The sequence below is a fragment of the Setaria italica genome, chromosome IV (genome assembly GCF_000263155.2).
Source record: "Setaria italica strain Yugu1 chromosome IV, Setaria_italica_v2.0, whole genome shotgun sequence".
NCBI lineage: Eukaryota > Viridiplantae > Streptophyta > Magnoliopsida > Poales > Poaceae > Setaria > Setaria italica.
In genome coordinates, this window is record NC_028453.1 from 1,845,678 (window position 1) to 1,872,607 (window position 26,930).

General features: G+C 45.4%; 4 protein-coding genes and 1 long non-coding RNA gene across 6 annotated transcripts; 1 reads left to right on the forward strand and 4 right to left on the reverse strand.

Annotated features, from left to right (window-relative positions):
- Positions 1 to 859: 859 nt before the first annotated feature.
- Positions 860 to 3,030, forward strand: LOC101779725 (acid phosphatase 1). 2 transcript variants are annotated; one of them, XM_004964431.4, is made up of 3 exons: positions 860 to 1,915; positions 2,172 to 2,381; positions 2,551 to 3,030. In XM_004964431.4, the coding sequence occupies exons 1-3, from the start codon at positions 1,194 to 1,196 to the stop codon at positions 2,726 to 2,728; spliced, it is 1,110 nt and encodes a 369-aa protein (XP_004964488.1). In that variant the 5' UTR covers positions 860 to 1,193; the 3' UTR covers positions 2,729 to 3,030. The 2 variants fall into 2 exon arrangements, with proteins under 2 accessions (XP_004964488.1, XP_004964489.1); XM_004964432.4 differs by having other exon boundaries at positions 860 to 1,909.
- A 654-nt stretch (positions 3,031 to 3,684) lies between these two features.
- LOC101780396 (proteasome subunit beta type-6) lies at positions 3,685 to 7,117 on the reverse strand. Its single transcript, XM_004964433.3, has 8 exons — positions 6,837 to 7,117; positions 6,145 to 6,221; positions 5,715 to 5,770; positions 5,480 to 5,552; positions 5,250 to 5,361; positions 4,893 to 4,966; positions 4,654 to 4,728; positions 3,685 to 4,052 (listed from the first exon to the last, which is right to left on the reverse strand). Exons 1-8 carry the CDS (start codon positions 6,973 to 6,975, stop codon positions 3,921 to 3,923), a joined length of 738 nt encoding a protein of 245 aa, XP_004964490.1. The 5' UTR covers positions 6,976 to 7,117; the 3' UTR covers positions 3,685 to 3,920.
- A 1,616-nt stretch (positions 7,118 to 8,733) lies between these two features.
- On the reverse strand, positions 8,734 to 9,489 carry LOC101758792 (receptor-like protein 51). The gene has a single exon (XM_004966571.2). It carries the CDS (start codon positions 9,487 to 9,489, stop codon positions 8,734 to 8,736), a length of 756 nt encoding a protein of 251 aa, XP_004966628.2.
- Positions 9,490 to 13,317: 3,828 nt separating this feature from the next.
- Positions 13,318 to 15,270, reverse strand: LOC111256988. The gene is made up of 2 exons (XR_002677337.1): positions 14,968 to 15,270; positions 13,318 to 14,271 (listed from the first exon to the last, which is right to left on the reverse strand). It is a non-coding gene; the product is annotated as an uncharacterized LOC111256988 (long non-coding RNA).
- A 4,262-nt stretch (positions 15,271 to 19,532) lies between these two features.
- LOC101780798 (leucine carboxyl methyltransferase 1) lies at positions 19,533 to 23,969 on the reverse strand. The gene is made up of 13 exons (XM_004964437.3): positions 23,709 to 23,969; positions 22,817 to 22,905; positions 22,584 to 22,720; positions 22,433 to 22,480; positions 22,215 to 22,296; positions 21,469 to 21,571; positions 21,159 to 21,279; positions 21,036 to 21,083; positions 20,704 to 20,787; positions 20,395 to 20,459; positions 20,043 to 20,094; positions 19,898 to 19,936; positions 19,533 to 19,805 (listed from the first exon to the last, which is right to left on the reverse strand). The coding sequence occupies exons 1-13, from the start codon at positions 23,816 to 23,818 to the stop codon at positions 19,770 to 19,772; spliced, it is 1,014 nt and encodes a 337-aa protein (XP_004964494.1). The 5' UTR covers positions 23,819 to 23,969; the 3' UTR covers positions 19,533 to 19,769.
- Positions 23,970 to 26,930: the final 2,961 nt, after the last annotated feature.

The following is a 26,930-nucleotide window of genomic DNA, read 5'->3' on the forward strand; positions in this document are numbered from 1 at the left end:
TTGGTGCAATCGTCGGCAGTAGAAGCTCACAAGCAGATTAAGCGCTCTGCATCTACCACTTTTGATCCACATGAGATGTTAACTTCACTGTAAATGTCAAGTTCAACATTAATTATTGTATAGTCATACTCTTATGAATATATGTGTTCCATACGTGTGCAAGTCATTACCATAAAATAGCTGTCTTATATTATGTAAAATATGGTGCAGCTTATATTATTATCTAAATAAAATGGTGGGATCGAGAACAATGTGTATGTGTATAACTCGACTACGACTTATGTGGCAAGCGACTCTTTACGACATGTGCTATGTTTTTACCGTGGCGATGATATATATTTCTATCTAAATCCAAGTGACTTCTTTCTCTCTCTCATCGAGTTCTCACGTCGCCGGTACGCTATACGCACACGCGGCGGCAGCGGCAGCTTAGCGCCCGGTCGCGTCGGAATTTCGCGTGCATTTACTTCCAAAAAAAAAGAATTTCGCGTGCAGCCTTGCGGTGGGTCAAAAGCTCCAACACGCGGGCCCGGAGGTCATCCAATAGACGCGGCGTGGAAGAGCACATGCCTATTCCTTAAAAAAAACAAGAAGAAGAAGAAGACCACATGCCACGTCAGCGGCGTGGCTGGGTCCACCGCGCCGGCGCGCCGCGGCCGGCCAAGGCAGCGCACGCCTCGCACGGAACGCGCCAAGACCTTGCCCCCCGCCCGAGGCCCGACCCGCGCACACAACCAAGCCAACCCGTAGCCGCCACGTAACCACCGACCCCATGGGCTTGCCCCACCGCTAAGAATCCTCCTCCCTCACATTCGAATCCCACCCTCTTCCGCTCGGTCTTCCCCTTTCCCCTCCGCCCCCAGGCCCCAGGCCTGCGAAACGAGATGCACGCCGCAGGCCTCCCTACTTAACCTTCCCCCCTCACCTCCCGCCGAAGCCGCCGGAGCCACGCATTCCCCGCTCCCCTCCTCCCTCGTCCTCCTTCCCAGCTTCGCCTGCCAGCCGAGACGCGCCCCACGCCACCAACCACCGTCCACCGCCTCGGCTACCTATTTACTGCCCCCGACCGCACGCCTTCGCTTCGCCCCGCGCCAGCCCCGCCCCGCCCCGTCTGCGCCCGGCCCCCACGCGGCGGCGCATCGGCTATCGACCCGGGCTCCCGCGCGCGGCCGAGCGGTAACGGCACGCGCGTCATGGCGCGCCGCGGTAGCGGCGGCCTCGTCCGCCTGCTCGTGACGCTGGCCATGCTCCTCGCCGCTGTCGCCGAGGAAGCCACGGCGGCGCCCGCGGAGATCGGAGTGGAGCATGCGCCAGCCGCGCCGGCGCAGAGCGCGTCCGAGGAGGCGCCGGCACTGGCTTCGGAGACGGAGGCGGAGCAGCACAATCAGCCGCCGCCGCAGCACCTCCTGCCGCGCCCCCTCATCATCGAGCTCCCGTCCGAGGCTGCGGCGGCGGCGCGGGCGGCTGCCGCAGGCGAGGGGCAGGACGAGGCGCCGACAGACGCCGTCGCGGCGACGCTGGAGCTGGAGGTCCAGGTCGACCTGGTGCCGGCTGCGCCGGCGCAGGTCGCGTTCGAGAACGCGGCGGCGGAGCAGTACCAGCACCTGCCACGCCCGCTCGTCTTCGAGCCGGCGGTGGACGACGTGCCGGCGGACGTGCGCTGTGCGAGCTGGCGGCTCGCGGCGGAGGCCAACAACCTCGCGCCGTGGAAGGCGGTGCCGGCGGGGTGCGCGGCGCACGTCCGGGACTACATCGCGGGCGCCGCCTACCGCTCCGACCTCGACCTCATCGCGCGGGAGTCCACCACCTACGCGCGCGCCGCGCCGCTCCGGGGCGACGGCCGCGACGCATGGGTGTTCGACATCGACGAGACGCTGCTCTCCAACCTCCCCTACTACGCCGAGCACGGGTACGGGTGAGTCAGACCTCTCGCCCCACGCATCTGCCATTGCCATCGAGGAAAAAGAGCAGAAATTTAGGCGGCACGGAATCCCGAATTGTTTAGGCAACGAAATCCATTGCGGTATCCAAGCCTTGTTTGGCACCACATCTCACCCAAAATGATAAAATTCTAGGCAGGAGTGCAGGACAGGGAAAGATTTAGGCATGAACTTGCTACTCCGTTCAATATTGTCTCGCTCTCACATGGTGCTCTTGATTTCGAACCGCAGGCTTGAATTGTTCGACCACCAGAAGTTCGACAGGTGGGTGGAGAGGGGTGAGGCGCTGGCCATCCCCTCCAGCTTGAAGCTGTACAATGAGGTTCGCGAGCTGGGGTTCAAGACCTTCCTGCTCACGGGCAGAAGCGAGGGGCACCTAGACATCACCGCGGAGAACCTCAAGAAGCAGGGGTTCCATGATTGGGACAAGCTCATACTCAGGTATAAATCACAGATTACTTTCAGTCGACTGCTACCTTTTGGTTGAATGCTGAAATTGAAATCTTCTAAGCTCAGTCAAATTTGTCGCCTGCGCACTTTGTATGACCCACTGTTCTTCATCGTTCATTGTTAACTATGAAATCTGAAATGTGTCTTTTCCGATCTCCAGGGAAGCATGTGACCGCAAGAAAACTGCAACAGTCTACAAATCAGAAAAGAGGAAGGCAATGGAAGAAGAGGGGTATAGGATCCTAGGCAACTCTGGCGATCAATGGAGCGATTTGCTGGGCTGGTCCATGAGCGCTCGCTCCTTCAAGCTCCCCAATCCAATGTACTATATCCCATGACAGAAACAGAAAATAGGGCGGGTGATGCAGTGTTTATTTGATGCATTGTGCACCCAGGCCCAATTGAACATAATGCTGACTGATGGAAACTGAGAATAATCTGGCAATGGAATTTAAACTGTACAAAAGCTTCACTAACGCCATGTAGTGTACATTACCTGTAAATCTGAATGTAATGGTTGAAATGCGAAGAGTTAATCTATGAGTAATTGAGGGTTCAGGGATATGCCTTATACAGAAAACTACAGTTTCTGCGAAATTACGCAGCTGCTAGAAATGGAGTTTAATGTTCCCGATGCAACTCTCCTTAGCTTCAGCAATGCTGTTGTCAGTTCCTTGATACTCCATCCGTTCCAAATTGCAAGTCGTTTTGACTTTTCTAGGTTCATAAATATTATTATGCACCTAGACATACACTGTATCTGAATGCATAATAATAGCTATGAACCTAAAAAAGTTAAAACGACCTACAATTTGGAACGGAGGGAATATCTTCAGCAATCAGCATACATGCTGCACTGAATGAATTTTCGGTGCTTGCAATTTGGTTATGTTTCGTAATGTTCAGGTCATCCCTTTTTCCATCATCCCTTTTTATAAATTCGCACAGCTGTCGCATTTTCACTATAGTGTTTCGACGAATAGGGTTGTGCCCTATAACTTTAAATGGTAACTAGCACCATAGCATCAATGCCCATACATCATATAAACACTTGAATCAGGTCTAGCTGACATGCTGCACGAATAGTCTCTAAGCAAAACTGCCCAGCACCAGAAAGCAATTTTCAGATTTTGAGGGTTTGAGGGTCATATTTGTTCGGACGGTGCCCTCGCCAAATGGCTTCTAATGGGGAAGGCATTAATGATACCGATAGGCGATGGGCTCATAGACAGCTTGTATCTGCATCGCCTTACACGACCACTAGGCGTATCAAAAGATCATATCCTCATCACAGTAACATCCAACCATTTAACTAAAATCACAGTGCTCTGATGACACTAACCACACCTCAGAATGGCGATCAATCTGCCGAACAGAAATTTAGTAAGGTGCAACAACATCACAACAATAAGAAAAAAGTAAACACTTTCGTGCGGCAGCAGGAATTGTTTCAAATTCTTTAGTTGAAATCTTGAACAAGTCATACAGTAGGAAATTTCACAAAGGAAGGTGAGCGGCTGGAGGGCAAGTTCACTGCACCATGGGATCAGGGTTCCCAGCAGCAAGAATATCGAGCAATGAGTTATGGGGCTCCAGCTCGTCATGCCACAGTGGAAGCTTGTCACCAGGGTAAAAGTTTCTCTTGACACCATCCGCGTTTATCTGTGACATGACCAAATCAGTTAGTTTTGAGCTCAGGAAAAAAAATCAGTCTAAAATATATGTGCCCACCAGACGCAGAACACTAGCAAATAAAGTGGACCAAAAAAAGGAAAGCTGAGAGAGCAAAGGAAAAAAAAACAAGCATTCACTACTTTGAAGTCCCTTCGTTCTTACAAATCGAGTTTTTTTTTCCAAGGCAAAACCTCAAAACAATATGAAAACAGAGCTTACAGATAGAATTCATTTTAAGTGAATCAAGTAACAAAAGTTGACACATCACTTAGATGAGGCATTCCAATTGTTCTTGTAACACCATCTCAATTCATTTCAGGAAAAGCTACATGCATACTCAATTTTGCATGATGAAAGATAGAGAATATTGCACCATGCAAGACGTTGAATGGTCAAACAGTTACAATTTTCAATCACAGTTCATTAAGTTTCACTTCTGAAAGATATCACAAGGCCCATTGTGCAAGATACAAGTGCCAAAAATAACATGACAGAGGAAAATACATGACATCAAGTTTAGGTGTTTCCAATGTTTCAGTATTCCTCAATAAAGGGAACTACAATATGCAAAGAAAAAAATAGAACTTACGGTAACTGTACGAACAACTCCTCCACTAGCACCATCACGGGCCATAGCAAGGGAAACTACCTTGACTACAAATTTCTGTAAATATGGACATAAAAGAAACAGATTAGGAAAATTGATTTAGTTTTGTATTATAGTCCACTTTTAACATTTAATAACATTTTCCTATTATTACATCTTATACTGGAGAGTATCTCAATGGTGCTCAGACTAAGAATTAAGAAGGAACTTTGGTGATATACCTGTGCCTCTTCCTCGCTCATTCCCTCTCTCCACTCATGATCCATAAGCGCATAAAGGTAACTGGAACCTGAACCTGAAAGTCAGAAATAAAGATTACAAGTGTCAGAAATAGTACCTGATGTACACCGAAGAGAATTAGGAAAATAGTATGGACCATATGCTTCAGCAGGCAAGTTTTTTCATAACCAAATTTGGAGTATGAAAATGTCATCATGTAATGCTCAAACACTAAGTGAGTTGAGTACTAAGTCATTAGCTCACACAAGGTATGTCACAGGAAAGAGAATACTGGAAGTTGCGTTGAGACGCCAACTTGGAAAAAAGGGACCAATGTGACCCTATGTGAGAAAATATACCTCCAATTGCAAACGGTTGCCTCAGAATCGTTCCACCAAGAGGGACCGAAAAAATCTGGCCTCCCTCATATTTGTCCCATCCTCCAATAATCATGCCAGCTTGCAACATGTTCTGGAATTAAAAAAGAAATATTCAATTTTGTAATTTAACAAGAGTTTAATATCAAATCTGACAAACAATTCCAGATGACAGGTAATTAATGAGGCAAGTAAAGAGCATTTTAACATACCTTGTTCTGGTAGGCTAGCAACCTAATCAAGTTGGCCGCAACTTTAACAGTAGCTGGCTGCCCAGCCTGGATTCTGCACAAGAAGTCTAACTTTAGCATCAGCTACCTTGCATGTCAAATATTTAGGTAACCATATACCAGTATTTATCAAAGATATCTGAGTCTCATTTAGTTTATTGATTTCTCCAATGAGAAGATTAAACATTCTTAGGTCATGTATGAAGAACCAACTTACGTGTGTTGGTGGAGGAAATAACGTACATAGTCCGAAATGACTTGTGTATCAGCAGCCTGTGAGAAAATAAAAACAGCAAGAAGTTTACATGTGAAGTGAATAACGTGCAAAAAGGAATGTCCATCTCTGGCACTTAGACTGCAAAGGAGGAATTTCTTGCTACTAAGAAAGTAAAGACAGGGCAGCATAAAAACAGCAACATGAGTATTTACTAGCATGTATATTGTTTAACTGGTTCAGATTCAGATCAACAGTGAAATCTAAGCCACTGTCTCTAAACTAGGTGCCGTCAAAGATGTGCATTATTAACTTGTCAAGGGACAAACTTAGCAGGATGTTTCTACTTAAACATCTTAATACGACAATAAGTCAATAACATTAGAAAACCACAAGGAAAAGGCTTTCATCTTCAAAATAGATGGGTACTTACAGATCCAGAGCGGCAGACATACACATTGTCTGTCAGCTGAGTAATTTTGTCTGAAGCACGGTTGGCCACATACATTCCTACAAATTTGAGCAGCAAAGAAATATTAAAATTTAGCATAAAAACAAGAATACAACAGCCTAATATCAAATTTATTTGGCGGAAGCAGGAGAAAAAGCATTTTCTGGACTACTTTGACCGACACTACATGAACTTTAAGGAGGCATGTTTTCCAGTAAGAAGACATAAGTTAATCAAAAGGATGCATGGTTCACAAAACACCAAAGACATCCTTGAAAGCAAAGTGAGCACATAATCTCATCGTTCATTGTCATCACAACCACTATCATGGGCTCATGGCAAAGACAATTGATTGTATGCTAAACAAGAGTTGGACTATTCTATATTCCATCAATGATCTGACAATCCAAACAGGAAGCAGAGAAGGGCCAACTTCCCCGCAACATCATTCTATCTATCCTACTGCTAGTACCCAAATAAAGTCCTCTGATCTCGCAAGCAATCAAAAACAAAACCAAAAGGCCATCACAGCGGCCAACATCACCAGCTACCTCTCAATTCCCAACGATCCAAGCGAAAACCTAGACCAACCCCATCCCCCGCGCCAAATCAACCCTCGCCCGTGGTAGGATCTCCCGCGGCACACACAGATGGAGAGGCGTCGGATGCCGTACCGGTGCTGGTCCTGGAGTCGGCGCCGAGGATGACGCCGCCCTCGTAGCAGACCCCGATGATAGTGGTCCCCATCCGGTGCTCCCCGGTGGTCGGGGCCTCTCCGGCGGCGGCGGAGGAGCCCGGGTGCGCGGCGGCCATGGCGGGCGCGGCGAGATCAGCGGCGAGCACCCTAGTCGGGTCAGGTGAGGAGGCGGAGCGGAGCGGAGCGAGAGGAGGTGGTGTGCTTCGATTCAGCAGCGACGGCGAGAGTTGTATCGTCCTGCCTGGCCTCCCTCGCAAGAAAGAAAAGAGGACACAGGAGAGGAAGAGAGAACATGTTGGGCTCGTCGGTGTCTTACGAGTTGGGCCGCAACCTGCTCGCGGCGCGGGGTTGGCTAGTTGGGCCGGCCCAGGAAGTGGGATTTAGGTTCATGAGAATCGGAATTGGCCCAATTGGGTGCTTGAAAATCGCGTGGCCGCGGCGGCATCAGGAAACAAAATGATCGACAGACCAAAACAGAATGGACCTTGTAGCTGGAACAGTAATAAGAGGCAACTTATATCAAGTCGAAGCAAGTAGAAGCAAAAGGTTGCATAAGCTTATAGATGGGCAACACCCAGATAACCTGTTCTTGTTTCAGTGCAAGGAACTGTTGGGATCCAATGCTCGGTGGTATTTAAGGTTGTTCTTTGAGAAGTCCAGCACAGATGCTCTTGCAATCGTTTTCCTGCAATTTGGGAGTGCACCTGAGGCCAATCCCAATGGAGGTTTCTTCAAGAGTTTCATGACTATTAAATAACATATCACATCAGCAAAATACTGACATGGTAAGGTCATTATGAGGAGAAAGGAGAGGGAGTTTCATTATATGTGAGTAGATTTATCACCATGAAATCCAACAGGCACAGTTAAGGCAGTACCAACCCAAGGCACTAGTCATAGTTTCCATAAGCTCCACATCATCAAGAAACTGGGACTAGACACTACTCTTCCAATGCAAACATTACTATTCCATACTTGAATTAATACTAATCATCTCTCATTATATCTTGGATGGTGTGTAGAAACTAGGTTTTCATGCAAGACCTAATTTCCTTCTCTTTCTTCATTTACTTCCTTACCACATCATCTTTTATCCTAGGTGGCAGCTCATTTAATTCTACGGACACCATCGTAAGGGTTGTGACTGCTCTTACCAAGTTCTCAGTCTTGGTAATTGTACTACTGAGTCAGGTCTGTTGCTGACATCAATGCAATTTCGGAGGTACACAGGTAGTATGCTTCATCGCTTCAGCAATGAATGCCTACTTGCCTAGCGTTCAGGCTCCAGCAAGCAAAGAAAAAAACCACAGGCGAATGCCATCAAAGGTTAAATCAAGTGAGAACCACTGTTTAATTATTGCAAACACTGTTAACCAGAATGTCGAAAGCATCACACTGCTTAATCCAACCATGTACTCACGGTCTCACACATATTATGTACAGACCGTAGTAGTTCCCGTTCCTTCCAGGAATAGAAGTGCTCAAGGCTTCCAGAATTTCTAGTTGAAATCTTTACAACAAATGCTTCTGCTAACCAGAACGCAGCTGTGGATAACATATTAACAGGAATCTGCAGAATAAAGTACCACTATTGTTATCCATGCATCAACACTCCATCTTGATCAGACATTCTAGTTCAGACTTTGCGCTACTTTGTTCTTTGGACACATAGGCAATATAAAGATTCAACACAACGTGCAAAAATAATTCGAGATTAAAGAAAATTACACATCGTACATAGGCACTCTCAACATCCATCTTGATCATGCAATGCAAATTCTTGCTTAACCATCGCAGATGCACTGGCTATGCAGAATGAGAAGCAAGCATCACTGCATCAGCCCACTTCTGGCCAGTAGTTCAAGCAAGTTCGATTACCTGGGTTCTAGATTCTGGTTTCTTCCCATCAATTTCACGTTTGCCTTTATCTTCTGTAGTATCATCCAGTCACAGATTTTCTCACCTACGGAGTCAACGAACTGGAAGTAGCGCATGCTCACTGCCTTGCTGAATATAAGTAGCCACCATACAGCTGCCAATCCAATTCCAAAGCCGACTCCTGAAAATGCATACAACACGACATCGTGGCCATCTGTGTGTTCTTCATGATCAACTGGATTTCCCTTCTGTTCAGAACAGTTATCGGGAACAAGAGGGCTGCAGAGATAGTTGTTGCCTGCATATATGTATGGATCTTGATCACCAAGTGTTTGAAGCTGAGAGCCTGGAGGTACCTTCCCAGAAAGATTGTTGTAAGACACATTGAGGTGGCTTAGCAAGTGCAATGATGCCATGCTCTGAGGAATCACACCAGAAAGCTGGTTCCATGAGAGATCAAGGGACTCCAATGAACCCATACGACTAACTGTCCCTGGGATATGTCCACTGAGGCGATTTCTTGATAGATTCAGGTTCTTGAGTTGCAAAAGAGCTCCAATTTCAAGAGGAATTTCTCCCATTAGTTCATTGTCAGAAAGGTCAATGCTCTTCATCAGATAAAGGATCCTAGAATATATTCTTTCTTCTCCTTTAGTTGCAATGTATAGACTCTCATTATAATAGACAACACCGTAAGAACCAAAAGTAAAAACCATCAATGGTATAATGGGTTCTGGTTTCTTTGAAGCCATTCCGATGAAGTTTCCAATACTTCGCGGGAGGGGCCCTGAGAGCTTGTTATTGGCAAGATCCAACACTTGAAGTTCTTGGAGTTGTGACAATCCAACAGGAATATTTCCCGAGAACTGATTCGATCGCAGCCTAAGCATTTCAAGGAGTTTTAGACTAGTTCCTATCCATTCAGGTATAGAACCATTGAAAAGATTCTCTCCAAGATCAAGTAAACGCAACTGGTTGCAAGATCTTAGAGAGGTAGGCAACAGGCCAGATAACCTATTCTTGTTTAAATGCAAGGAAAGAAGTGAAGTAAGAGAGCCGAAGCTCGGTGGTATTTCTCCCTCAAGGTTGTTGTTCGAGAAGTCCAGCCTAACTAATCTTGAGCTTTGCTTCCAGCAATTAGGGAGTTTACCTGATAAACTGTTGTGTGACAGGTATATTACTGACAACCATGCCATGTCGCACAAATACGAAGGTATGCTTCCATTTAGATGATTATTTGACAAGAATGCGAAGCGCAAGTCGTTCCCTAAAATATGGGGCAATGGTCCTGAGAAAGAATTGTTGGAGAGATCCAGCACGTCAGTACTTCTTGGCATATCAGGAATCTGACCTTCTAGTTGGTTTGAATCCAGCCTCAAGAAACGAAGTGACTTCATATGCACCACAGAGGCTGGTAGCTTGCCTGTGAGCAGGTTGTTGGAGAGATCCAAGCTAGAGAGAGACACCAATGAAGTCCCAAGCCAATCAGGCAATGGGCCTATAGTTCTCGTGTTGTGCAAATCTATAGTCTCCATTCTGGTCTGCATCCGCAGCCACTGTGGGAACTGAGATTCTAGTGGGCAAGAATGTAGTTTGAGTTCATACAGCTGAAAGGGTGGCACCCAGTTTGCACCCACAGAAATTCTCAAGGAATTAGAGGACAAAACAAGGCTAGATAGCTTGGATAGATTGGCTAGGTGTTCTTCAGATAAGATGCCTTGGAGCAAATTGTAAGAAATGTCAACCTCATTTAAGCGTACAAGCTGACTAATATTGGAAGGTACAGGACCTGTTAATGAATTATAGCTGAGGTCAATTGACAAGAGTCTGCTGAAGGACCCCAGCCATCCAGACAGACTTCCAGATAGATCATTACGCCCAAAGTCGATCGTAATTAGTTTCTTCATGCAGCCCGCCATGGCCTTCCCCAAGTTGTCGATATCACCAACAGGATTGTTATCGGACAAAGATATGATCTGCAAGTTGCACAATCGACCTATTGATTCTGGAATTGCCCCTTCCAAACTGTTCTTGTACAAAAGGAGGTCCGTGAGGGCAGTTAAATTTCCCACAGCTTTAGGAATCGGACCATGAAGCCCACAATAGGCCAACTTGATCTCTGATACAGTTTGTATGCTAGTTACCCAATATGGAAAGGTAGAACTGAAGTTGTTGCTTGACAAATCAATTTTATCTAGAACCGTGAAGTTGGACTGGGATAGAGAATTAAGGTTTGTGGGCGGAAGACTGGTATCAGCCAAATGAAGCTCCTGAAGGGACGCAAGCATGTTTAATGATTCCAGCCAGTCTGTAGCAGCAGAAAGGTTCCACCAATACATGCCAAGGTAAGCCAGTGAAGAAAGGCGAGAAAGCCAAAAAAGGTTATCAACAGAGCTCCTGGAAGTAAAGCTGCCATTAGGAACGCTAATATCAAGGTAATTTAGCTTTGACAAGTTTCCCAGTTGAGGGGGGATTTTTCTGCCGAAGTTAGCACCATGCAAGTCAAGATGCCTCAGGTTCTTTAAAGATCCTATGAACTCAGGAATACTTCCACCACCAAAATCATTCCGACTAAGATCAAGGTACATCAGATGAGTTAAATGAACCAGTGACGAACTGATATCACCTGTCAGAGAATATTCCCGACTGAAATTAGGATTGTGGAGGTCGAGCTTGATAATGTGCCCAGTCTTATTGTTACATGTCACACCGTACCAGCTGCAACAATTTAGACCCCTCCATGATGACAGTAAGCCCTGAGGGTCTTTAAGGGTGGCCTTCAAGTCGAATAGCACATTCCTTTCTTTTCTTATACACCTGCTTGCTGCTGTAGTTTTGGTGGACACTAACAAAAGGAGCAACAAAGGGCGCAGTGAAAGGCGCATGATGCTCTTCATGTTCGTAGTTTTGCAACTTGGTGGTGGTTTATATGAGACACAAGGTTTGGAGAAGACCCCAACATTAGCAAGAAAAGATGGTCAGCAATAGCCAGCTCTGTCATATTTCAAATTAGTAGTTAACCATAGTTTGTGGATGTATTTTAAATTCAGGCCTAGTGTAAGCAAGATAAGATTCATTTTTGGAGGAGATAAGAGACCTGAGAAAAGTCTGTCCTATAAAGTATTTCATGGTTGAAGTACCTCACAGTTCCTTACCTTTGAACATTATGGCCGAGCATAATCTATAATCTTTTTCTTGGAGAGGGAAAATGCAACGCTGCCAGATCACACTATCACAGGGTACAAAGTCAACAATGATAAACTGATACAAGCACTGGAATGATTCCTTGCGATTGAATACTGAAATACTATCCAAGTCCGCAATCCTCTGCTTAGTCTAATCTCACCATGCATCATTCTTCATGGGTGTGTTTCATTCTAATCAACTGAGTTAATTATCATGCAAAAAGGTTAATGCATAGAATGGTCACTAGACGATGTTGGCGACATCAAGATTTTGTCAGATAATAATGGAACGAACACAAGCCATCTTTTCTACACTCCTTGTTCTGATAGAACCGTATGCAATATATGATTCTACACACAAGGAGATAAGCTTTTGATCTACGCGTTTATCTGCCGCCACCCCAATCCCGGAAAAATCATCAAGAAAATGACGCCGACGCACCACACTGCAACAGAAACGAGAATATGCAAGGATTTTGATTTGTGGACCTGAAACAATGGAGGCCCCGGCGCGGCGGCGCGGCGTCTCTATCCGCGGGTCCGCACGGGCTCTTCCGCCAACTTCCGCGCCTGCCTGCGCGGCCAGGGCCCCGACGACCGCCGTTCGCGGAGTGGAGGATTTGGTTGATCCGCCGCCGCCGAAGAGTCTCCTTGTTGAAGCTAGCTCTGGCGGCCGCCTTCCGGAACCGTGTGATGAAATGGATACTGCGCTGACGCGCATTTCCATCTCCATTCTCATGGCCGCCACGGGCGGGGCTCACCGGAGCTCCGCCGGCCGCCGCCGTGACGACACGGGAGGAAGGTGAAGACTGAAGAGCAGGGACTGATACAAACCATTGTTTTCAAATTAGCCGCGGATTTGATCGCGATCCGATATTTTACAAAATTAACCCTTATATTTTACAAATAAGACCTTGATTTGGATCGCAACTATTAATCGCGATCCAAATAGTTTCATTTCAGTCCTAGTTGGGTCTCGAGTCCCGGCCGACACGGGCGGCTCGTCGACGTGGGCCCCGCCCGGGCGCCACCGCCGCCGGCTGCCTCATCCTCGTCGTGGCGGACGGACTCTTAACGGCTGAAGGCGGATCCTTCCGTTGGTCCATCGGGCGTGGGGAGAATGTTGCTCGCCGACGCCGACCGAGTCCCCGGCAGAGCGTCGCGTGACCGGCGGCCGCCAGCGCCGCTGCCCTTTCGGAGCCGTGCCGCCGGAGCCAGTAGAGGAGCAGAGAAGCATTGGAGCTTCGCAGGGGCATCTTCGTCGTCTTCTCCGCGATCTTCGTGGCGCCGCCGTGCCAACGCTACCGACCAACCATGCTTCATTGCTTCGTGCTTCGCGTACCGTGCCATTCTATTCTACCACATTCAGCTTCTTCCACACAAGCAACAGGAGCGTTCAGTAAAATCTGAAGCTAAACTTTTATCAGTGCGAATAAGGATCATGCCAGCACCAAATCCGAATTTGCAGACTACATAATAGAAAGATCGTGCAAAGAGCCAGCCAGTGTGATCAGTCGATCACAGCTCACAAGCTTCCAAGGGGTGTGATCCGAATTTGCAGACTACATAATGAAAAAAAAAATGAATATCTACAGCATAGCAAGCACTTTTCCTTGTTAATCAGAAAAGGCTCACAATGCGAGCACTGAATACTGATGGCTTCCAGAGTTTCAGTTTAAATGATAATATCAGTTTACAAAGTGCCGCTGGTAACCACGATTAAAAGCCATCGTCGGCGACATAGGTCTTGATTCTTGTGAAGCCATAAAGGTGAAGTTTCCAATACTTGTGGTACAGGCCCTGAAAGCTTGTTGGTAGCAAGATCCAACACTTGGAAGGCCTACCAGTTGTGACAATCCAGCAGGACTACTTCCGGAGAACTGATTTGACCGCAGCCTAAGAAGCATGAGGAATTGCAGAGTATCTCCAATCCATGAAGGTATGGAACTATCACTCCATCAAAGTCGTTCTCTCCAAGATCAAGTAAATTCAAACGGTTGCATGAGCTTAGAGAGGCAGGCAAGACTCCGGATAGCGTGTTCCTGCTTAAATGCAAAGAAAAAAGTGAAGTAAGAGCGCCCATGCTCGATGGTATTTCTCCCTCAAGGTTGTTACTCGAGAAGTCCAGCTCAAATAGTCTTTTGCTCTGCTTCCACTGATTAGGAAGTTCACCTGATAAGCTGTTGTTTGACAGGTCTATTGTCTACAACCATTCCATGTCGCAGAAGTACATAGGCATGCTTCCAGTTCCAGACGATTGTTTGACAAGAAAACGAATTGCAGGTCGTTGCCTCCTAGCAGGAGACGTCAATGCAGTCCAAATCCAATCAGGCAAAGGGCCAACAGTTCCTGTGTTGTCAAGCCCAAAACCGTAATATGGCAAAAATGTCAAAACATCCTACCACAAGACCTGAACAGCATAAGCACTACATGAGAAACCCAATTCCATCTCACCAGAGCCCAAGTTTCCCTCCATATAAGACTTTTAAAGTAGGTACTCCCTCCGTTCCAAATTGCAGGTCATTCCTATTGGAACCTAGTAAAGATAAAATGACCTGCAATTTGGAACGGAGGGAGTAGTTTGGTACAGATGAAATGTAACTGAAGAGACTTGATACTTCCAGTTGATAGAATGTGTTTATCGATCTACAAACATATACACAACAGCCAGCCGTGTGACGTTTACTTTACGATTATTGGAAAAACACAGCAAGGCTACATGGTTTGAAGTCAGCAACAATTAACTGATATCAGCAGTGTGTTGATGATTCCTTGATTAAATACTGAAACGTTGTCCAGGTTAGTCTGATCTGACCGTGTACCATTCCTTATTAGAGTGTATCATTCACAACGAATTTAGTAAAATACCATGCAGTAGGATGGATGGATGGAATGAACAGAAACCCACCTGCATAAATTGGTGTTCTTATCGAACCGTCTGAAATCTATAAACAGGTTAACATTTGCTCTATAATCCCATCAAATCGGTAGGATAACGCACAGCACTGCAACAGAAATTGGAACATTTTATCTGTGGGAGCTTACCTGAAGTTAGCGGGAAGACCTGAAACAATGGAAGGCAACGGCGCGGCGCATCCACGTCCAGGTTCGCCGCTCGACGTCCCCATCAGCGTCTCCGCGCGTCGTCCTCCGCGAAAAAAAAAATGGGATTGCTCCGCTGCCGATCACTTTGATCCAGGAGAACTGCGGCCTTAGGGTCCCCTTGTTGAAGCTGGTGCCCTCCTGCCGGAACATGGAGACGAAGGGGATCCTAGGCGGAGCGCATTTCCTAGTCTAATCCCGTGGCCGCCTCGGATGGGGGAAGGGCTCACCGGAGCTCCGCCGCCGTGTCGAGGGGAGGGGACGAGAGCGAAGAGGACTAGAGGAGGGGCCCATATACAAAAGTAAACCATAGTAATTTTTCAGATTAGCCCCTATACTGGATCGTGACTATTAATCGCGATCCAATATTTTGCAAAAAGGACCCTATTTTGGATCGCGATTAATCATCGCGATCCAAATTTATGCAAATACCCCTATCTCGATCCTTTATGCAAAATACTGGATCGCGATTAATAATCGCGATCCAAATTTATGCAAATACCCCTATCTCGATCGTGATTTTCGCAGATAAGTCCTCCATTAACGGGCAGCTCTTTGGCCACCGCCTGGCCGCCACAGCCGACGCCGCGCGCCGTCGCGGACGGACTCACGGCTTCTGGAGGAACCCCTCGCCGACGCGGCCACGATGTTCCTCGCCGTGGTGTCTGGGTACGCCCTCGCCGCCGAGCGGTCCCGTTCGATCCGCGACGGCCGCCGCCCTGCCCACCCTGTTCTGCTGAAGCAGCGGCGAACTGCTCTTCCTGGCACTCGCACAGCCGCCATGGCTACACTGCACCCGGCCACCACCATTGCGCCATTCCACTGAAAATGCCTTCCGCTTTCGCATTACATAGCACATCAAACTTAATTCTGAATTTTGTGATCACAATTTCGAGGCTACAGTTCTGAACTTTGTGCAAACACTTCAGTAATAAATGGTTGACACGGTTTAGGCTCCAACAAGGCACATGCATCGAATAGAAAACCGCGATAAAAATGGCATCAAATGGTTGGTGTAAGATAGAAACCGTTCTTCTTCTGACAAGGAACACCGTTCAACTCTTGCCAAAAGCCACTTAACAGTGGCAGTAGGCATAGAGCAACGGTGTTCAGTTCAACAATTCACTTGCACACACATAATGTACAGAAGAGTAGGCACCGTTCCTTCTTACAAGGAAAATACTAAAACGACAAGCACAGAAGACTTACAGAATTTCTAGCTTAAAGGATCAGTTACAATAGGTACCACTGCCAACCACAATACAAGTCCAAATATAATGGCATTAAAGCGCGTAAATTACCACTAGTACTAACTATGCACCATATGCCACTCCACTTAAACTAAGTTTCAACACAGGGAAGTATAAAGTTTCAAGACTCCTTGCAAAAAGAATTCAAAGTAGTAAATAAAAAAACATTACACATCATACATGGGCACTTTCAACTTCAATCTTGACCATTCTATGCACATTGTTGCTTAACAATGGCAGATGGTCTCTGCAGATAAGAAGCAAGAGCATCACTGCATCAGCCCACGTCCGGCAAGTAGTTCGAACAAGTTTAATCACCTGAATGCTGGTTTCCTCCCATCAATTTCAGTTTCATGTTCATCTTTATCTTCAGTAGGATCAGCTGGTCACAGATTTTCTCACCTACGGAGTCAACGAACTGGAAGTAGCGCATGCTCACTGCCTTGCTGAATATAAGTAGCCACCATACAGCTGCCAATCCAATTCCAAAGCCGACTCCTGAAAATGCATACAACACGACATCGTGGCCATCTGTGTGTTCTTCATGATCAACTGGATTTCCCTTCTGTTCGGAACAGCTATCGGGAACAAGAGGGCTGCAGAGATAGTTGTTGCCTGCATATATGTATGGATCTTGATCAGCAAGTGTTTGAAGCTGAGAGCCTGGAGGTACCTTCCCAGAAAGATTGTTGTAAGACATTGAGGTGGCTTAGCAAGTGCAATGATGCCATGCTTTGAGAAATAGCACCAGAAAGCTGGTTCCATGAGAGATCAAGGGACTCTAGTGAACCCATATGGCCAACTGTCTCTGGGATAGGTCCAATGAGCGGATTTGTTGATAGATTCAGATTCTTGAGTTCCACAAGAGCTCCAATTTCAACAGGAATTTCTCCTGTTAGGTCATTGTCAGAAAGGTCAATGCTCTGCATAAGATAAAGGATCCTAGAGTAGATTCTTTCTTCTCCTTTGATTGTAATGTGTAGACTAGCATTGTAACTCACGATATAACCACTATTAGTAACAGTCATGAATGACGATGTACTGTACTTTGACTGATGTGAAGCCATCTTAGTGAAGTTTCCGATACTTTGTGGCAGGGGCCCTGAAAGGTTGTTGTTAGCAAGATCCATCTTAGTGAAATTCTCGGCAACAGGATAGTACTCAGCAAAATCTGCCTACGAGACTATGTTTATTGGGTCTACTCGCTTTAGGCCTTGTGAGAGGATTTAGAAAAGTTGGGCCCCGGCAAGTGCAAATTTGGTTGCACACAACAGATATTGGACAGCCGACCGACTTACCAGAAGGGGTCTCCCACATCCTGAACGCTGTCCTCTTTGTGACCAAGTGGATGAAACAATTGATCACTTGCTCGTTTCTTGCGTCTTCACCCAGCAAGTCTGGTTCAGACTGCTTCAAAGTGTGGGCTTGCATATTCTTGCCCCACAACCTGATGAAACTTCCTTTGATGATTGGTGGGAAAAGGCGAGTGAGAGAGTTTCAGGATAGGTCAGGAAAGGGCTAAATTCTATCATCATTCTAAGGTGCATGGTCAGTTTGGAATCATCACAACCATTGTATGTTCGATGGAGTTCAACCTGACTTGAATGGAGTTTATAATGTGATAAGAGAGGAGCTGCGTTTATGGCCAACGAAAGGGTATAGTATGCACTTACGCTCTCCCACGTCTCGAGCTCCTTTCAATATCCAATTTTCTAATATTTATCCGTTTAATTAATCTGAAATAATAAATATGGTTGATTTTGAGTGTGTATACAATTTATATTGAATTTTATATATTTTTTCTTTAGCCGGTGACTTTTCCTTGGCGGCTAGAGGTGGGACTTGGACCGTGCTATTTATAAACCACTTGAAACACAATATGTTAGACCGTATAATAAATTTGTAAGTTGTGCGTGGTAAAAAGTGCTATCCGAATCTGATTACATCCCTACTCTGCAACACGCCAACAGTAAGCCAGTTTGCACCTTGATGATTTGATTAATTGAGTAGAGGAGGTAAGGGCAATAGAGCTTAATCAAATTAGTCAATTGACAATTATTTTTGTTTTGTGATTAGATTGAATAACCGTTTGAGAGGTAAAGTAGGTAAATGAAAACAAATAAGAAATAAATAGGGCATTTGTGTTCTTACCCCTGCTTTGAAATATAATTGTGATTTTGCCTTAGTTTTATTTAATTTTGTGATTATGCCCTCAACTATTCACAAGTCAATGCAATTTTACTCCTAGTCAATAGTTAAAATAGGGGTAAATATATAAAAGACCAAGGGTAAAATCACATTGACTTGCGAACGGTTGAGGGTCAAATCATAAAGTTTGAAAAATAATGGTAAAACACAATTACACTTCAAAGTAGCGGCAAGAGATCACAAAAAACCATAAATGTATGATTGATATCTCTTTCTTTTCTTTTTTTTCACCAAACCCATGTTTACGCTAAATTATCCAAGGTTTTTTTTTTACTATTGCTTGATCAATGGTCACAACTAGTAGCATTTCGTTGTATAATTAATCTATATACATAACCACTTTTATAAGAGAACACATTGGATGATCCATTCTTTGTATAGGGCTAAGTATATGGTCTGGTAGATCTGTTTTTAGACTATCAGTATTATCCATGTCATATTAGAGTCATATTGCTCGATAAAATCTATACCTTTTTTTACTTGGCGTCTTGGAGCTCCCTCCTCCTTAATCAAATCCTAGCTCCTCCTTAAGCACGTCCAACGTTTTGACTTCATGTATGCTAATTATTTTCCTTTCTTCATGCTAGTACGAGATAATGTGCGCCGAAACGCTAACAAAACGTATAAACACCTAGAATTTCCCTCATTAATTTTGGAAAATTATGCTTCCTTTAATCTGCTCTCATCAGCCACCACACATGGTAAATTAGGCATAAAAACTATGATCGGCTCTTGGTATGAATGTGACTACATACGCGAGCGGACGCGTGGCCGAAAAAGACAAGCACGCGTATTTCAAGAACCGTGCTTGGACTAACCAGGTACAAAGGAATGCCACTGTCTTGGCCATGTATGCAAAGTTGATCACGTCGGAACCTGCACGTTGGCTCATCTTGGAAGAACCTAGAGTAACAAGATTTTGAACCCAGTGGGCCCAGCCCTATTGTCTGACAATGATTTGCATATCCGAACAAACAAAAAAAAACAAAGATTAAGCCAGTGGGATCACATAAACTTGCAAATTCCAAAATTAATGAAACGTGCACAGCATAGTACTGTATACTACAGGCATATATATCATCACAATCTTCGAACTTTCAAAGTGAGCAATGGACTTTCTTCAGACCAAACAACACAGCGTCATCAAAGGTTAAATCAAGCACAACGTTGAAGACTCACACTTCATTCACAACAAAGTACCTCTGATGTACTCTTACAACTTCTAGTTTAGAACGTATCAGTTTACAACTGCTGCTGCTACCAATGAAAGAAGAGGCATAAAAGACACTATTCCTTGTCGAACCCAAAATTTTGAAATATGCCCTAAAAGTGAGGAGTTAGCTTGAAACACAATTGCAAACTGACAGGACGAACTGGACAAATGCAATTTCATAAGAATGGTATGCTCTACTAACCTCGGCATCATTGATTCCATAAGCCACACAATAGTGTTCCTGATAGAAGAAATTGCAAGTTAGAGCACAAATGCATTTACTTGAAGTCTTGAACTACTTATGGTATTCCTCAAACACCAAACACTACTTTAGAAATAATTCGTACCTGCATCATATGCCACTCTTCAAACTCATCAAACAATTCTAATCGTTCAATCCTGCATCCAGAGCAGGCAGTCTTATGAGTTGTGACATCAATGGAAGGCGCAACATAACACAAGCTAAAATGCTTCATCCAGAAGCTGAAATTTTAGAGCAGTTAGCACATTTTCAATGGCGGTGAGAACTCCATTAAATAGGTAACATGCTTTCTCCAGTTCACATACTTGTACCAACCAGGATCACCCAACAAAATATTTTAAAGAAACAAAAAAAAACACAAATCCTACTTTAGATTCAGAAGTCAGAACATTATGTTTGTGTTTCAGTACATTTTTCAGAAATACCAGAAATATTACCTGCGCCTTTCTTGACTGTCGATGAAGTCATTATAGATTTTCAGCATATCCCATGCAACGGCTCTCTGAAAAAAATGATCATAAGAACCACAGGAACTTTTTTTTGACATGTTAATATTTTATTCATGTTATAGATACAAAAAAGTTCTTGTAATTGGAATGTATTTTCCTAAACCACCCATAAGAACCATATTCTAATTCTTATGAGTTTAGTGAATATCCAACAAGAGGTTCCATTGAATGAACAACAGATCTAGATCCTAAGAACAATAAAGCTTTCGAATAAGCATGAGTGATCAAATGGAATACCTGCCATCCATTGTCAAGGAAAAGTTTCTCTTTGTGACTCAAGGTCGGTGTAGCATTTATACCGAGGAGGGGGCATCCTCTACTCTGCGTAAGCAGGAGAAAAGATGGCATCAGTGATATGCTAATGCTATGAACAAAAAGGTATCCCCATATCTATACTGAGCGGTGCAGATAAGAACAGAAGCTAATTAAATACAAGCACCAACTGTGTTATCATGCAGTATCATGCAAATTTAACCAAGTCTTCGACCGAACATCAAGCCAATGGTCCATGCACCACTACAAAATAAAGTTCACAATGTTTCATGGAAATACAGAGTGTAAACAGGTACCTCAAGGTTTCTAATCATTTGCTCCCCAAATGCATCATCAGGATGAATCTGCACCAAAACATAGTCAGCGATTCCAAAGGCTACGTATAAGAGGCAAAATAAAGCACCATGGAATGATTTGACCTGCTCATATAAGAAAAAGATGGCAGTGGTGAACTTTTCAGAAGCCCAATTAACAATGGCACCCGTGGCAGTTGGGTCCAGGTAAATAAGTACACACTCTGCAATTATAAAGGTCGGCAAGCTGATGACAACAGAAAGTTATATCAAACATTTGAAACTTTGGTTTACATTGAACTATAAGAGATAAAAATTCCAAAATGCCAGTATCAACTTGAAGGTGACCCTATATCGTGCAGCATAATTTCTAGTTCCACGTGCTTTCATATCAGATGAGATGGATTAAACATATACATAGTGTAGAAAAGCTTACCTAGGATCCATTTCAGCCATGCGAATAACTGAATCCAGTTTTGGTATGTCACGAATATCGGCAGAAAATAGCTTGTAGTGCGTACTTATAACTTCACCTTTATCTGAAACAGATGGATCAGTTATTGCACATGCTACAGTCACATCAAGGAAAAAAACGCCAAATTCTGTAACATGAAATCGTAACTTCAACTTACAATTCTGTCTGAAATCAGAAGCAGTATTTAGAAAAGCCCATCGTCCCTTCAGTTTAACTTCTAAAGTTCTAGCGAAAAGCCAAAGAGAGTTTTCTTCCAAACAGGATAGAAGGACTACCTCTAAATCCAAATGAAATGGGAACTTTTCTACTATGGCAACTAGTATGGCATGCTTATCCAAGAACCCTTACTTGCTACAAATCAATGTATACATGTCAGCCAATGGGCATTACAACAGATCCAAGAGCTTTGACAGAAACGTTGAGAAGAAGGTACAGAAAACATGACAAAAAGTTGACCTTTCCGCAAGGAATGTAAGACTTGATTATTACTACTAATCAGTAAACAACACCTCTTTGTTCGTGTTTAAACACAACTACATCTACTAGGGGCAATAAAATAGAATACGAGTAAGATAGCCAGTGAACAAATGGACAAATAGATAATTCTGAAAAAAATATTTTACTAGAGTCAATGAAATAGTTTAGAAGTTTGGACCAATTACATTACAAAAATGTGGTGGTACACAGATAGTAAATGAGAGATATACCGATCGATATTGAAGCTTCTGAGCCTAACTTTTCCTTCATTTCACTATAGTGGTTAATGATGGCGGCTTTTTTGCTGGTTACCTGCCAAACATTAAAAGTTGACAGACATCACTAACATGCACAAAGGTAAGAGATGCATGTGGGAAGGATTCTAAAATTACTAGAATTCTTAATCTCAACGAATGCATTACATTTCAGAAATGAGAAATTCCAGTACCTCCTTGAAATCCAGCTCTACATAAAGGTGCGGAGCAATTCCTTCATCCTACAAAAACAAATACAACACAAGAACGAAAAAGGATCAATCAATCGCACAAACACCAATTGAAATTTATGATCTGCCGGAGTAATATAACTAAAATACTAACTTGCAACTGGAAGAATGTTGTGTCAAAGCCTGCGCCAAGAGATAATATTTGCTTCGGCTTCTCGTCATTGCTATTCTTCCCCGCATTAAGGAACTGATGCAGAAGCTTCCTAAGAACAGACCAACGTGCATAGTACCCTTTGCAGTAATTTGGAAAGGAAAAGATTCAGATTTCCCAAATACTTGATATTTCAGAGCACCAGACTAAAGAAAATACACAGAGGCAGTCCCTACCACGATTGATTATTGGCGCCCTCCTTGTTGCACGCCTGACAAAAAAGCGCACGTAATCATCCTTCATGTACCCTTTGTTAACACAAGACCTGCAAAGTAAATCAACATGTCATGTTGGTAACAAATATTCTGCCAAATGCCAAATTTGCAACTAGAATGGCATCTATGTTTAGAACCAAATATCCCACATTTTGCTGCATAGGTTGCAGAGGACATGCAGGGTTCTCTAAGATTGATTTCATCCCCAGTATCTAAATAGCAACAGCTACAGCCGTAAATTAGCCTGCTGAAGTGTTCAGGGTTGACATTTTAGACACGTTGCGTATCAAGGCCAGCACCAGCCCACATAAGTTCTTGAAGCCGTGGTTTTAACTCACTATCAACTAGCTACCATGCCGAACATAAATTCACTCAGAAACTTTATATAAGCCGACAACCAGCTAAACGACACAGTTGACAACAAATCGGTAATTGGCGCATAACTGTTTTCTCACATTTACATTTATTTCTTATAAGGAGAAAAAAATTGGAATGTTTCTATAATAGTGTGATCCTTATAGAACTTCATATGAAAATTGGATTGACAAGCAAGCCTACTTCGTCTTCTTAAGAAGAGAACTGTGCATCGTGGTACGTGCTTGTTAATCTGCCCCTAGTGATTTTCAGTAGTTACCTCGATTCATTGTAACAGAAAAAAAAAGAGCATAAAGCACAAGTATTAACACGCGAATCGGCACAATACGCCAACCGCGCCCGCCTCTTGTACGCACCGGCCAGTTGCAAAGGGGAAAACGAAACGAAACGAAACAGCCGCACGACGCACAACAGAAGCCATCCCTTACGGAGATGGAGGGGAGAGATGCGGGTGTCGGGGAGGAGGAAGGGGGATTACAGCTTGCTGGTTGCGGCATCGTCGTTGGTGGCCTGCACGGCGGCCGGGCTGCTCCGAGCGGCGGCGCTGCCTCCCCCGCCTCCTCCTTCTGCCGCTGCTGACGCCTCCATCCGGCCGGAGCACGGCGGGGGTCGATCGATCACGGCGCCGCCGGCCGCACGCACGCACGGGCACGGGAGTACGGGACCTAGCTAGCCTGCTGCCTGCCTGTACGCGACGCCAGCACGATTCGGCTCCACCGCCGAGCAGAGAGAGAGAGAGGAAGAGAAGAGACGGGCCCTTATCACTCGGACCCAACCTGCTGAGAGAGGAGGCGTCACAACGGGGCCCAAGAAACGAGGGCTGCGCGAGCGGCCCAAGAACCCAACGGAATTCGGGTCCTGAAGATGGGCCTGAAAGCCTGTTTACTCTTCGGGTCCGCGCGGAGTTGATGCCGCACGTGCTGAGCAGACGACCTTTTGGTCACCGGGAAATGCGGAGGCCCACGAGGATTGGGTCCGAGGACACGCTTGCTTGGTCGCCATGTCGGCCCGTGGGTGTTGAAACCAAAATCGTGTGCGCTACTCGCTCAGGAAAGAACCAAAAATCAACAGGAAAGAGGCAATGAATCTCCTTGACATCCCAAAACAAGTGAAGAAACTGCCAGTTTTGCAGCCTCTCGAGCTAACATGTTGCGAGCCCTGCAGTGCCAACGGTGTAGGAGTGTAGCTGGCCGGGCAGCAAGCCTGCCAATGCAAATTCACAATATTCTCGTTTTTTTTTCCTTGTGAAATGCTGTCGACACAACTACACAAAGTGACGACAAGCCTAGCTATGTAGCTAGGTGATGAAGAGTATAGAACACTAGCTAGCGATGGAGTACGGGGGAGTGACCAACCCTATCTCCGACGATACGGAGATCACCCGCCAAATCCTCGGAAAGCATTACAGTACCAGGATCGAACCCTTCTTTTCACCGGCACGATCAGTCATCAGCCATTCTCAGCCTGTGCCCTGTGGAGAGAAAGCTTCGGCTGAAAAAGAAATAGTAAACAGATCATTGGAGATGCCTCGCTCTGACCGCACGCACGCACGCACAGGGAGATATACGACGACGATGATGGGGGTGGGTCGCCGTCGTCGTCGTCGTACGACCACCCACCTGGCATGTCGGGCGATCCCGCGCCCCGCCCACATGCGCGCTCGCCAATCACGGAGCCGCATGCCCCTCTCGATCTGGCAGTGTCCCTCATCGATCGCCTTCGCGGCTTGCCCGGGCGGTTGCCCCGTGCGGCCGGCAGCGCGGCAGGCCGGCCATCACCGCCGCCGGCCGTGTCATTGAACTGCAGCGGGCCGGGGGCAGACAGATCGGTCGGGCGCGCCCACATGACCAAATGATTGTAATAGTAGAAAGGATTGTATTCAAGATAAATGTCTTCGGGTATAATCCTTTCTCCTCGAAGAAGAAGAAAAAAAGGAGATTTTTCATGCAAACCCAGCAGCCGCTCACATATATGTATGCATATTTATTCCTATAAGCACAACAAATACACACACGGCACAACTTACTCCTATGAATATCTCTGAGAATCAACAAGAAGCGTAATATGCTTGGCCAACTATTTTAGCACACAAAATTTCACTTATAATCACTGATGGAAAACTAGTCTTTAATCCCGGTTGGTAGGGAGCAAATCTTTTATCCAGGCTAACTTTAAACCGGGATAAAAGGGGGCGTATGGAAGGTGAGTTCTCTACTAACGAATCTTTTTATCAATGTCTTAGACTAGCTTGGATTCGGAGTCCAACTAAACATATATTCGGAGTCCAACTAATAAACATGTATTTCAAATACCATGGGCAAAAATAGTAGTCCACATCCCTTTAATTAGTTTTTTTAGAAAAAAAAATTAAGAGAGACACAGGGAAAAGAACTCCTGGAATAAAAAAAAAAGTCAAGTTGCTGACACAACCTCCGATCCATTGTGCAACAGTATATATAGTTGTGTGTGGGCATTCTGGGGAATCGTTCATGCAGGTATGCAGCATATATCCATTCTAGCAGCACAATCATGAGCAGCTGCACCACCGGAAAGCCATGTGCAGCCACCATGCATCATTCAGCAGTTAGCTCTCGCGCCACCGATCGAAGCTGTGGTCTCCCTCCCCGATCGATCAGCTGGTAAAGCCTGCCCTGCCAGCCCCTGCCCTGATCAGAGTTAGTTAGTTAGTTAGTTAGTTAGTTAGTTAGTTTTAGTGCATGCATGTCCTAATAATTAAGCAAAGGAATTAAACTGTATTTGACCGCACCGTTGCCATGATTTCGATAATTAACATGCCCCTGTCGGGCGGCCAAATGATCACAGTGAGCTAGCTAGCGAACGAAGCTACGAGCGAGCTACTAGGGTTATTGCTAATTATGCATTATCGCGTCAGATGGGGCTAATTACCAATAACGGCCTAATAATCAACCGGTTACATATCATGAAGTGTGTTCGTGCAACTTGCAACTGAATCTACTCGCTTTCAGGTACACATGCTACAACGACTCTGCTAATAATATGCTCTCGAGATGCTTAATCGATTCGGCTAATAAAGCAAGGCAGTCACAAAAAAGGTAGCCCAGCTGGACCAGAGAGGATCATCAGACATGTTGATCAAGTGATGAACACGCATCCAATTAGCCATGAACAGTCAGGTCGAACCGTGTCACATTCGGTTTTTTTTTTCGAGATGGAAATCTACCGTTGGTTTCATCATCATGATCAGCTAATCATCGTACAAAACTTGGGTTTAGTTTGATCCAACGGTCGTACGTACGTGACTGCCCACGACGATGAGCCGCCGAGTCATCAGATGGCGCGAAATTAATTAATCTCACTGGTCATTCTGCACAAAACCAGTCGGTCAAGTCGGTTACCAACCTACGCCATTTCTAACCTCTCGGGTGCGCCAGGATTCGGGGCTTCCCGGGCCGGCTGGTCGGTCGTGACGTTGACCGGCGACCGGGCCGGACTTGCACCTGCACGTGCGCGCGACGCGGCCGTACGCCCGTCCGCGCTGGCGTGCCTCGGGATTCCCCGGCGGGCGCATGTGCGCGCCACGCCGGCCGGCCGCCGAGCCATGATCCATCGACTCATCGTGCTGCTGCCGCGCCATGGCCTGCACGTACACCTAGCTCGATCACTGGCACGGTGGCATGGCTACCTCCTCCGTCGTCCAATAATTGCCGGGGTACTATTG

Coding starts and splice junctions, on each gene's coding strand:
- LOC101779725 (XM_004964431.4), top strand. CDS start 1,194: ATGGCGCGCCGCGGTAGCGGCGGCCTCGTCCGCCTGCTCGTGACGCTG. Junction 1,916..2,171: donor TACGCCGAGCACGGGTACGG/GTGAGTCAGACC, acceptor TTCGAACCGCAG/GCTTGAATTGTTCGACCACC. Junction 2,382..2,550: donor TGGGACAAGCTCATACTCAG/GTATAAATCACA, acceptor TCCGATCTCCAG/GGAAGCATGTGACCGCAAGA.
- LOC101780798 (XM_004964437.3), bottom strand. CDS start 23,818: ATGGAGGCGTCAGCAGCGGCAGAAGGAGGAGGCGGGGGAGGCAGCGCC. Junction 21,572..22,214: donor AGAAGCTTCAATATCGATCG/GTATATCTCTCA, acceptor CATCTGTTTCAG/ATAAAGGTGAAGTTATAAGT. Junction 20,460..20,703: donor TCCTTGACAATGGATGGCAG/GTATTCCATTTG, acceptor CATTTTTTTCAG/AGAGCCGTTGCATGGGATAT.
- LOC101758792 (XM_004966571.2), bottom strand. CDS start 9,489: ATGGCTTCAAAGAAACCAGAACCCATTATACCATTGATGGTTTTTACT.
- LOC101780396 (XM_004964433.3), bottom strand. CDS start 6,975: ATGGCCGCCGCGCACCCGGGCTCCTCCGCCGCCGCCGGAGAGGCCCCG. Junction 5,771..6,144: donor ATGTCTGCCGCTCTGGATCT/GTAAGTACCCAT, acceptor ATTTTCTCACAG/GCTGCTGATACACAAGTCAT. Junction 4,967..5,249: donor GCAACCGTTTGCAATTGGAG/GTATATTTTCTC, acceptor TCTGACTTTCAG/GTTCAGGTTCCAGTTACCTT.